Genomic DNA, 12253 nt, shown 5'->3' with positions numbered 1-12253 from the left:
GGTGAGAGATTTGTGTTGATCTGGTTACTCTTTCCCCTGCATCCTTGGGGGCTCAACATCTGAAAATAGTTAGTGGAAGAAAGTAGTCTATCTACAATCCTAGGGTGGAATCAAGCTAATTGTCCTCATTCAGAACCCACTGAATCAAATAGGATGAATTTATTTACTTGGAAGTTCAAAATGTGCTATTGAAGACTAGATTTTGAAATCTTACTCTCCTTTTTCCTTAGACATCAACAATTCTTCTATAATTGAAGAAGTCAGATTATACAGACTTGAATGGAAGACTTTGTTGGCCTGGGAATTCAAGCTATGGTGTTCAAGATTTCCCCTTGAATACTTATGCCATTTTGTTTTTCCACAGGTCATAAAATACTCAATACAGTGGACTGCACCAGACCCAATGGCGGGAGGCTGCCTATGAAGGTTGATCTAATGATGAGTGATTTTGCTGGAGGAGCTTCAGGCTTTCCGATGACTTTCAGTGGTGGAAAATTTACTGGTAATACTTTATATCAGAGTGATGCCAGAGAGCAGGCATGGCACTTTGCTAAATGCTGTGCAAATAATACAAAGATAATTAATACATGGCCCCTCCCCACAAGAAGCTTATAGTCTTATTGGGAAACCAGACTTGCAAAACACAGATACACAAACTAAAGTTTCCAACTCAAAATATGCTGATGGGGCATGAAAGAAACACTAAGGAGATTAGGGAGCCTCTCAGGAAAAGCCAGGAAGAGACATTTGGGTCATTTGCATTCCTGCTGTAGACCATAGAGCAAACAGGAAGAGCCCAACGTTGGGAATCCAGGCTTAGATGCTCTGAACCTTCTGTACGTGGTTCAGAAAAGGGTGTGTGCAACTTGAGGTGAGCACATCCCCTTGGCCCTGTGGAACACTCATATGGTGGGGGATGAGGCAGAGGAAGCCCCTCTAGAGTGTGGAGTTACTGGGCACTGGGGAGTAGAGGAAATAGGGAAATAGTGGTCAAAGAGTACAAACTTCCAGTTATAAAATGAGTAAGTTCTGGGGATGTGATGTACAATATGGTGACTACAGTTAACAACGTGCCATATACTTGAAAGTTGCTAAGAGAGTAGATCTTAAATGTTCTCACCATACACACACCGATAAATGGTAATCTTGTGAGGTGATGGACATGTTAACTCACCTTACTGAAGTAATCACTTAGCAATGTATGTGTGTGATGAAATCATAACATTGTATACCTTAAACTAGTACAATGTTATGTGTCAGTGATATCTCAAAGCTAGAAAACAAATGTAGTGTCCAAGGCAGAAGCTCTTCTGCTCTGGGTCTACGGGTAGTGCTAGGGTTGGGATGGGGGAGGCTGTGTAAGTGGTATATTTTGTTCATTTGGGGATCCTCAGTACTTGCCTTTTAAGTGCTCAATATATGTCCACTTAATAAATTAGTATTTTTGGTAAGCGATCTCTGTTTAACCACATGACAGAAATGCCCTTCTTGGAGTGTGAAGAAAGCCTGTCCAGTCCCTTTCTTCTGTAAGTCTGTATCCATTGCCTCCCAGAATGCATTACCACATGAGAGAGAGAGAGAGGGTGCTGTCCTTACAGGGTTAACAGTGTGACTGGGGAGGCAAAGTTCACCTACTAAGGGGTAGCTAGCACCACTCCATTCTTATGTGAGTATGTGTATGTGTGTGTGTACATGCACACATGTACATTTAAAAGGGTCTGGAGTATACCAGAATGTTAGTAGTGGTTCTGTCTAGCTTATGGGTAACTTACTTTTTTCTGTATCCTTGTCTGTGTTGATCAAATTTTCATAACAGTAACAGCAGGAGCAATTCCCTGACACGGTACCCTACAACCTCTGGGTTTTGCCTCATTTCTCAGCTTCTTTTCCTGCCTGCATCCCCATTGCTTGACAAGAATCAGCCCACACTGGCTTGCTTGTTGTTCCTCAAACCCAATACACCAAGTCCATCTGTGCCCCAGCACCGTCATATTTGTTGTTTCCACCCCTGGAGTGCAATTACTCCTGACCTCCACATGGTCGGCGACTTCTCTCTCATGTCTGTCTGTGTTCTATGACTCCAATGTCATCTTTACTAACCACCCCATCTAATATGCCCCTCCATTCCACCCGCAGCTATGCCAGCCACCCTGTATCCCATGGCCCTGTTTTACTTTCTTCCTAGCTCAGCCCTCCTTGAAATGAACTTACTTACTTATTCATTATTTGCTTCTTTCACTAGAATGAATGCTTCATGAGAGCAGGGACCTGCTATATCTTGTTCGCCACTGTATTCTCAGTGCGTACAAATACATCTGGCACGTAGTAGGTGCTCAATAAATATCAATCAAATGAATGAATGAGCAAATGAACAAATCAGCCACCTGTGAGGTAGGCATCCTGATCCCATTTTATGGAGGCGAGGACAGACTTAAAGAGTTTAAGTGGCAGAGCTGAATTTTAATCCTACATCTTAACTGACTCCAAGGTCCGTGCTCTCCACCACGATGCATGGCCAGGGTGTAATAAACATGCCTCACCAAAACAGCAAAGCCATTTCCATGTTAGCAGAGTTAATCATTATGAGAACCCCAGTGCCCTTAAGATGTGCATGCACACAAAATATGACTATTCATGTTGTCCTGTGTGTTCAGCTAAGGTCTCAATGACTGGCCATAAAAAAGGAGAGGGCTCAGTGTCTTTAGCTGTTTGGGGAACACTTTCCTAGTCATCAACTGAAATTTACCAAATAAAGCCACTAATGACACGGACCTTTGCTCTACCTCTGTGTCAGTCAGCTATCAATTTTATCTCCTGAAAGACTTCTAGTCTACCAGAGCTTTTGTTTTTCTGTGATTTCTAAACTGAGGAGACTCTAATCTAAACCCTGTCGTTCCAGAGGAATGGAAAGCCCAATTCATTAAAACGGAAAGGAAGAAACTCTTGAACTACAAGGCTCGGCTGGTGAAGGACCTCCAACCACGAATTTATTGCCCCTTTGCTGGGTATTTTGTGGAATCCCACCCATCAGACAAGTATGGCTGGACATTTAGTGTAATGTATAAATTAATGTGTGCTGGGATGAATGGTTTAGCTGTGAATACAACATGAAATGATAAAGACATTGTGGGGGTCTTAGAACTTATTTAACAAGCTGCCTGGTATCAGAGAACATGAATAAAAACCATACGTGGCAGCCAGAGTTAATTCAGATAGATTTTGCCTGAAAGGATTCTGGAAAGCAATGGGTGTATATTCAGTATATGCCGGGAACTGAACTGAAACTTTTAACCAAGTCATTTAAATTAGTCTCCCGAGTGACACTTGGATTATTATGCCTGTTTGGGTTAGGGAATCTAAAACTCAGAGAGGCTGAGGGTCTTGCCCGAAGTCACCCTGTTGGAAACACTGAAGTTGAGAAGTGAATCTTGGTATGCCTGGCTCCAAAGCTCTTTTCTGTACATCACACTGCATCTCAGAGTAGAAAATTGCATCATTATCAAATTCAAGTTATTTTCTCATTCTGGGGTCTCTGAAAGGATTTCTCTTGCAGCAATATAACTTCTAGGTCTTGCTTTTCATGTGTGCTTTTGGAGGTTCTTGAATTTTCTTTGAAATTATTGTTTAATAACACAGGGAATCACAGAGGAAAAAATGTGATAATGAGTGTGTATATGTCCATGTATGACTGAAAAATTGTGCTGCACACAAGAATTTGACACAACATTGTAAAATGATTATAAATCAATAAAAAATGTTTTAAAAACATTTCTTACATTAAAAAAGTTTTTTCATATATATATATATATACACACACACACACACAAACACATATATATATATGTGTGTGTGTATATATATATATATATATTATTGAAGTACAGTCAGTTTACAATGTGTCAGTTTCTGGTGCACAACACAATGCTTCATTTGATACATTCCTGTGGATATCACTTAGCTGTCTCATCTCTTCCCAATTTTTCCAGAAAGACTGGCCTAAGGTTAAAAATAATTTCTTTTGATCAGTGCTGTTTCTCATTCACTTATTCATTTATTATTTATTGAGCAGCACTGTGGTAGAGATGAAATGGTGGTCTTCAGAGTTGGGAGAGAAAAGCAATTATAATATAGAATGATAAATGATAAATGTTATGATACATGGATGTTCTGGAGGCAGTGGGATACAGATGGGGGTCAGAAAATGGCTACTGGATGAGATTCTGAAGGAAAGTTTTGAAGTATGAGTAGGCACCAACCAGCAAACGCAGAAAGATGCTGAGATGAGAGATTGCAGTTCACTTTAGGGAACTGAGGAGGGTGTATGTGGAGCCCAGTGGGGAGGTGAGGGAGCCAGACAGTGAACACCATTGTGTGCCACACTGCATGGCTTGGATTTTATCCCTGAGAATGAGGAACCCGGTAAGGGAATCTAATGAGGAGCAGAGACAAGATCAGAAGTGCACTGGGGAGTTTAGGTTTTATGTCTTTGTCAGGGGAAGAAAAACAGGAATGTTGATCCTGGAGACCAGTTTGAAAATCATTACAATAATCTAGGATGGAATGATGAATGACAGAGGGGATTGAGAATAGAATTCAGATCCAAGGAATATCAAGGAGGTTGAATTGCAAGAACTGGGAGAAGAACCGGATATGGCGAGTACTTACTTGCAGGACACGTGACCACTAAAAGTGATGCTGCCCTGTAAAGTAATTACAAGCCACACTTCTGTGCATTGGTAGTTGGCAGATGTTACCCTCAGTACCCACAATACCCCTCAGAGGGCGGCATCTGGGTATTAATTTTATTATTATTTTAGAGAGGGAATCAGAGAAGCATCAAGACGTTAAAGAATTCTGTGAATGCCACACGTTATGTTTTAAGAAGAGTAATCTGATAGTATCATGGTTCGGAAGCAGGGAGACCAGTTAGTGAACCATTTTGAGACTAGAGGTAGTAAGAAGATGAGACAAACAGAGGACACTGCTTCAAACTGAGGACCACGCCATTGGGAGGACATTCACACATGTAGGAAAGGAAAAGTTATGGACCTCTTTGGGTGGGAAAAGATACAGACATCTTTGGGGAAAAGTTACTCATGGCTGCAAAATTGATTCCAAGATCACAAATAATATAAGTCACCTTGGTGCTATAGAAATACAAATGCTTATATATGTTTTGTGTTTGTCTGTCTGACTAAAAATATCTATCCAGTCTAGGTAACCAAGTTGTAGCTCAAGAAAGTAAAATCCTCTTTCACAGAAATGTCTGTCTGTGTAACCCATGTCTGATGAAGCATGGTGACAAATCCCATTTCTCTGGACCTCCCTTTTTCTGCTCCAGCAGCACCTTAATTACCTTCCCATATGACACTGAAATTGATTTACAGCTCTTCCAGAAAGGTTGTGGTTTGTAATTAAATTTGGGAGGTGCCTAGCTCTGATCAGTAGCTCTATTAGAAACTAGATCTCAGGGGGCTATGACTGAGAATGTGTATGCTCTTTTGTAAAAGGTGGATTTCAATGGTTTTGAGTGGAAAGACTTTTGATGGGGGTGGTGGGGTGGGAGTGGGTTATAAACAACAGAAATTTATTTTTCACATTTCTGTAGACTGTAAAGTCCAAGATCAAGGTGCTGGCAGATTTGGTGTCTAGTGAAGCCCGCTTCCTGGTTCATAGATGCCTTTCATTTTGGCTATCACTTTACATGGCAGAAGGGGTTGAAAAGACTTACCAGACTTTACTCCCAAAGTTGGGGAGAGCCCCCTCCTTGTAACCTCCTGGGAGGGCTGAGCCCCTTGGGTGGTAGAAAGCTGGGTGGACACTACTGACTAATAGTGTGACCTGTGGCAAGTCACCTGGCCGCTCTAAGCCTTAGTCTCTTTTTCTATAAAGTGAGAGTAATAATGGCAGCTATCTCGTTAGTGTGTTGTGAAGATAAAATCAATCAGTTCATGTTAAAGCACTTAGTATAATTCTTATCAAAAAATATTTAATCATCTATATATTTAAGTAACATTAAACACGAGAAAATGAATCACTATGCTGTATTCCTGAAACTAACACAATACTGTAAATCAACTATACTTCAATTAAGAAAACTGGAAAAAGAATGAAAACATATTAAATAAAAGCATGTGCTATTCCCACCCACTTATAAGAGTCTTGGTACATCTAACTCCAATTCCAATCACTCTGTGATTATACTGAAAAAACAAAGTATAAACACGACCCTCTCTGACTAATAGTTCTTCCCTAATCAGGGACATTAGCCCAAACATACTCTTTATTTTTCCTGGGGTAAGTGGAAGGGAATTGGGAATAGAAATGTAGAGGAAACACACAAAAAATTTGCCATTGTTCTAATCAGAATGTCATCTGAAAATAAACGTTCTTATTGGGAATGTTTTTATTTCTCAGGTATATTAAGGAAACAAACATCAAAAATGACCCAGATGAACTCAACAATCTTATCAAGAAAAACTCTGATGTGGTAACGTGGACCCCACGACCTGGAGCCACTCTTGATCTGGGTAGGATGCTGAAGGACCCAACAGACAGGTTTGGCTTAAATATTTATAGAGAGTGAAAATAATTTATGAATTTTTTCAGTTTCATAAGAAAATAAAGGGCATACCTATGGCCTCTTGACAGGTGCCTATTTGTAGGAATATTAAGTTTTTGTTGACTAGCATCCTGAGCTTGTCAGGCAATATCTATGTATCACTATTTAAAATGGAATTCTTACTGTTTGAATCAAACAAGCTATTAAATAAATCTACAGGGGAAAAACTGAGTTTTTTTGTAGTCCTATACAGTAATTTTATTATCCTATATAATCATACTCAAGTGTTTTCCTTATCTCAAAACTTTACTTGAGGATAAAAAGTGAGGAAGTTTTTTTCCATGAAGGATTGTCTTAAGTAAATAAAAAGCAATAAGCAAGAGAGTTAGTTTTCATACCAGCATAAACTCCCAACTGCCAGCCCCATGAATAGTGGATTTGAACAAGTAACAATAGACTGGGAGTTCAATTCAAGAAAAGCTAACATTGATGTCACAGATCTATATTTTTATAAGTGCTTGTCTTAAGCCCAATGGAACCGTAAGCTCCTCACCCCTGTTTAGAAATGGACTAAGTGTAGGAGAATTGGGCACCCATTTACCAAGGGCACATGCCTCTCCTGGTCTTTCCTCTGCAAAGTTGGCATGAATGGCGCCTTCAGCCAATCATGCCCTTTTGCTAACGTCTCATATAAAGCTAGCTCTCAAGTCTGGTCAATTTTCCTTCACAAATCTCTCACAAAGTCATCAGTCATCTCCAACCTCTTCTGCTGTAGCTTTAATTCGACCTCTCACCATCTTTCACCTAGATTCCTGCAGTGGCCCCTGACTTGTCTCTGTGCCTCTACCCCTTGCTCTCCTTTGATCCATCCTCCATGCCAGCCTTTTCGATCTGAACTGGGGAGATCCTAAGGAATAAACCCAATTGTTCCTGGAAAAAAAAAATACTGGTCATAGTACATTGGCAGGTTGTAAAATCAATGACATTGATCACAACCAGCATTTTAAAAAATGAAGTAGAATAAAACAGAATAGAGCAGACCTGAGTACACTGTTCAAGTACATATAACTAAGGTAAGTATTATTTCAGGAAGCTTCTGTGTCATAGGTACCCTTGGTATGTGGATCCCCAGTGTCCTGATGTAAAATATAAATCTTACTGGGATCATGGGCAAGAAGTTTGAAAGCCCCCAGTCTGCATTGCTGCCCAAGAAATCCTTTTTAAATGCAAAACTCTTGCTGTTCCTCTCCCTGCTTGAAATTCCTGAGGATCTCCCCAGTGCCTCTAGGATAAAACAGGTTTTTTAGTCTCCAGATCAAGGATGAGAGAAGTTTTTAATTATTTCACGTTTTAGCAGGGCGTTCAAACAGTCTGTTATTTGGCATTTGCTGAACTGTCCATCATCTCTCTCCAGTTCTCCAGTGTTTGATGACGGTAACTCTCAAACTTGAATGAACATCAGAAAAACCCAAGAAAGTTAGATAAATGCAAATTCCTGGACTCCACCCCCTGAAATTCTGATTCAGTAGATCTGGGGCAGAGCCTGGGAATCAGCATTTGTATCACTGTATCCCACCAAAGCATTCTGGGTAACAAGAGAGTCAGTCTAGTTAGATTCTCAGTGTTAAGACAGAGTGTAAGGGACACAGGGAGACTAAGTGCTTAACTGCCTTGTGAGGGGAGGAGGGGGCAGGAGAGAGCACGAAATGTGATCAAGGAAAGCTCAATCTGAAATCTTAGGCATTTGAGCGATGTCTTAGAGGTTAGGAGGAGGTTACAAGTAGAATAATTAAAAGAAAGAGGATGAGATTTTGGTCCGAGGGAATGGCACATGCTGGAGAAGGGAGGTGTAAATATATAAAGTGTCATGAATTTGGTGAATGCAGATAATTTGAATAAGTGAACAGATATATGCCATTCATTCAGAAATGATTTATTGAGCTCCTTCTGTATACCAGGCATCATACTAGGAAGAGGGAAACTGTGAAAAGTTCCTTCCCTTATGAAGCCATCCATCTACTTGAGTGTAGGGTGGGTAAGGAAGGCAGAGTCGGGCCAGGATCGGAAATGTGTCGTAAGGCAGTCCAAGGAACTTGAGTAAGGAGAGCTTGAGAAAGTTGTAAAGCAAAGAAGGAACATGACTGCATTGTGTTTTAGAAAAAACATTTCAGTTTGCAGAAGAACATGTCCTGGGGAAGAGGCTTCAGGGAGAAGAACTAGAGTCAGGGAGGCCAGCTGGGAGGCTGTGGCTTTATCCAGGAAGAGATTAGTGAGGCTCTAATCTGAGACAGGGCAGGGGATTGGAGAAGTAGATTTGAGATGTACTTAGAAGTTAGAAATTTTAGCATTTGATAAGTAATTTATTACCAAAACTAGCACATCTCTAGCTTTGGGCAAGCAGTGGATTAAAAGTGTTGTTTTGAGAAGTAGAACATAGAGACATACCATTACTTGCCAGATCTTTACTAGACAGGTGCCTAGTCTTCCCGTCCTCATATTTTCCTTATCCAGATCACATCCTGTTCCATTCCCAGGATTAAAGTTTCCACCTTCCATGCAATAATACATCTTCACACTGGATGGACAGCTCTAGGAATGTCAGGGAATGCTCTTGTCTGTGTTGCTGACTAGGTTCCAGACAGAACTGTCCATCTGTCTGTCAGCTGTGGTTTGACTAGTGTAGATACAAAACTGTATATTAGAGGCACAAAATTCTGGGTATATCTCATAGATAGGCTAAAGCCACTCCTGTGTTCAACAGATACTTACTTGGCCCCTTCTATGTGCCAATCATGTTGGCTGCTTTCATCAAACTTACATTCCAATGGAGGTGGAGGGCAGGGCGGGAGTGAGCAGACTTCCACAAAGTTAAGATGACCACATTATATCCAACATTTCCATAATTTAGTTGTTTTGAGCAAAAAAGGTCCAAATCAGTGGTTTTCCAGCTCTTTTTTTTTTTTCACAGACATGGACTTTTATCTTTAAATGAATGTGCTGACTTGGAAAGTAACAAGAGCTGTCCTGGTTTAGGCTGGAGTGGGGCCCTGCCCCTCAGTGTTCCCTGAGACGCATCTGTGGGACCCCCGGGGATTATTTGAGCTGTCTTGAAGCTACTCACCTGGTTGACTGTGGATCTTGAAGTGCTAACATCTGCCTTCCTGAATTGTTGCTTCTTCTTTCATGTTCTCTCATCTTTGTGTCTTTAAGCAAAGGCATCATAGAGCCTCCAGAGGGGACCAAAATTTACAAGGACTCCTGGGACTTTGGACCATATTTGAAAATCTTGAATGCTGCTGTAGGAGATGAAATATTTCTTCACGCTTCCTGGATAAAAGAATACTTCACTTGGGCTGGATTTAAGGATTATAACCTGGTGGTCAGGGTACGCTCTTAAGTATTACTTGTCTTCGCTTTCCTGTATTATGGAAATATATGAAAACCCCTTAGGATTGTAATTTGTTTCTCAATAAGCATTCATTAAGCCCTACCGACTGCCTGACAGAAAACAGATTTGACAATGTGCTACAACAATCCCTTGTTGACAACGTAGGGGACGTTCTGAGGTCCAGCTCAGTTTCTCTTCTAGAACATTCTGTTTCCTCCTATCACCATGTGTTAGTTGCTGTTGTTTTTGTTCTGTGAGTGTTTCATTGTGTTATGTTTGTTATGGCAGAAACGGCTATTTACTGGGGAACTGGAAGGTGGGCTCCACTGGAGAGGAGGTGTCCAGTAGAGACATAGAAGCAAGTAATCCTTACCGGCAGCTGTGGGAAAGACTGACCTGCCCAAACCATGAGGTCAGCCACGATCTAGAACTTAAATTAGCCCCAGCCCATACACACAGATCTCACAAGCCAAGTGGTTCCGGTTACCAGCCAGATCACCAAAACCGAGGGTGTTTCCAAAAGCAAATTAATTACCAACAGGCAGGAGATGCAAGAGAAAGAGGAGGCCTGAAATGGGCTGGGAGTACCTGCACTGCTTATGTGATGTTTTATCTGGCTTATATAGTGCCTGAGGTTGTGCATGGGGAGCAAAGTTCAAAGAAACCCTCCTGAAATGGAGGGTTCATTCATACCCTTGGAAACAAAGATTGGTTACCCTCAGGGTAAGGACTGTTCCCAAGTTTACCGTTACCTAAACGTCAATACTGGGTACCAGGCAACACTTAGCATTCTCGAAACCTGGGGTCAGTGCCAGTCTATGACGAACTTTTTGCCAGTCACTAATGAAATAAGGGTGAGTATGCATGTGAGTGTGGTTACAAAGTTAATTCTCTTTCCTTGGGATGCATTGTCATTATTCCAAGATAAGGTCCTTTCTATTTTTGAGGCATGATAGCATTCTTCCCTTAATGAAATAAAAGGACAGTAGATGTAAGAATTTTTTTTAAGTCCTCACTTAGCAAAATAAAATATTGATGCCCCATTAGCTCCCAAATATTTTTTTAGAAAATTGTCTTTGAAATCGAAGACCTGGGCAACACTGGTCTGAATGATATTTTCAGTAGAATAATTAGTCTGAAAAAGAGGAAACATTTGGAATTGTTAGTGGAATTATTTATGTTTAGCTGCTATATGATAATGAGGAACATTTCACATTTTATTCATTTTTTTAGCCTGCAAATATGTGATATTTGATATCTTGTTACTAATAGTGCTTAAGATGGTAACCTCTGTAAATCTGAAGTCGGCGATATGAAGAAATTTTGCTAGTGTAGAAGTTGAGAATTTGAATTCTGTTTGGGAAAGAGGAGAGGGAGAGAGAAGTTAAGGGGGGAGGGTAGAGAGTTGGGGGAGGAGGAGAGAGCAGAGAGGAGAGACTCTTTATATATTAACTCCAGTTCATTGCTGTCATTTAAAGGCATTTAGGTCTTGCACATTCTGAAATTTTTTAAGGACTTTGACCACTAAATTGATATGCTTCTTCCCTTTACCATGTTGTCATTTGCACAGATGATTGAGACAGATGAAGACTTCAACCCTTTTCCTGGAGGATATGACTATTTGGTTGACTTTCTAGATTTATCCTTTCCAAAAGAAAGACCAAGCCGGGAACATCCATACGAGGAAGTAAGCGAACACCGGTGGAAGTGCTCCTTTCCTTCCTTCCTGCCTTCCTTCCTTCTTAAATAAACTCTTTATTTTGGAATAACTTTAGATTTACAGACAAGTTGCAAGGATGGCACAGAGCGTATTGTTAACATCTGACTTCACTGTGGTACCTTTGTCACAACTAATATGCTGATATTGAAATGTTATTCTTAACTAAACTCCAGACTTGCTTCTTTTTGAGTAATTAGCAAAGATTGGCTTTTCAACTTGCTTCCTTCCCAACAGCTGACCCACCTCTGCTGTTACAAGACCTGCAAGCACTGATCTCCGCCTTCCTTTTGTTTTTTTCCTCCAACCTTGTCTCCTTCCCCAAACAGACCTTGTGAGTGGCTCTGTAAAGGGAGTTAAGCCAACATAAACCAACATGTATTTTGTTGAGCTCCAGTTTTGAGCAAATCCATCACCCGTGGCAGAAGTGAGGTTAAAAGCCGGGGCTTTGGGTACAACATCAAGATCAGATGGGTGCCCCACCCCTACTGCTTAGGGTTACGGATTATGACTCTTTGCATCCCTGTCCAATCCAAGACTTGGGTTGTTTTTTTTTCCTCTTCCATTGGGCTTCTTCCCACCTTAC

General features: G+C 40.8%; 1 protein-coding gene across 8 annotated transcripts in view; it reads left to right on the top strand.

The window, feature by feature from the left end:
• Nucleotides 1–12253, top strand: part of LOC102517286 (cytidine monophosphate-N-acetylneuraminic acid hydroxylase) — a 216339-nt gene that overhangs the window by 193729 nt on the left and 10357 nt on the right. For all 8 annotated transcript variants that reach the window (XM_032462609.1, XM_032462608.1, XM_032462605.1 and 5 more), the window contains 5 exons: nt 365–502; nt 2900–3035; nt 6418–6558; nt 9773–9947; nt 11521–11637. In XM_032462609.1, coding sequence (XP_032318500.1) covers nt 365–502; nt 2900–3035; nt 6418–6558; nt 9773–9947; nt 11521–11637 — 707 coding nt within the window. The remainder of the gene's footprint in view (nt 1–364; nt 503–2899; nt 3036–6417; nt 6559–9772; nt 9948–11520; nt 11638–12253) is intronic.

The sequence above is a fragment of the Camelus ferus genome, chromosome 20 (genome assembly GCF_009834535.1).
Source record: "Camelus ferus isolate YT-003-E chromosome 20, BCGSAC_Cfer_1.0, whole genome shotgun sequence".
Classification (NCBI taxonomy): domain Eukaryota; kingdom Metazoa; phylum Chordata; class Mammalia; order Artiodactyla; family Camelidae; genus Camelus; species Camelus ferus.
Note: the sequence above shows the minus strand (reverse complement) of the source record. Positions and strands in the feature narration are given on the sequence as shown.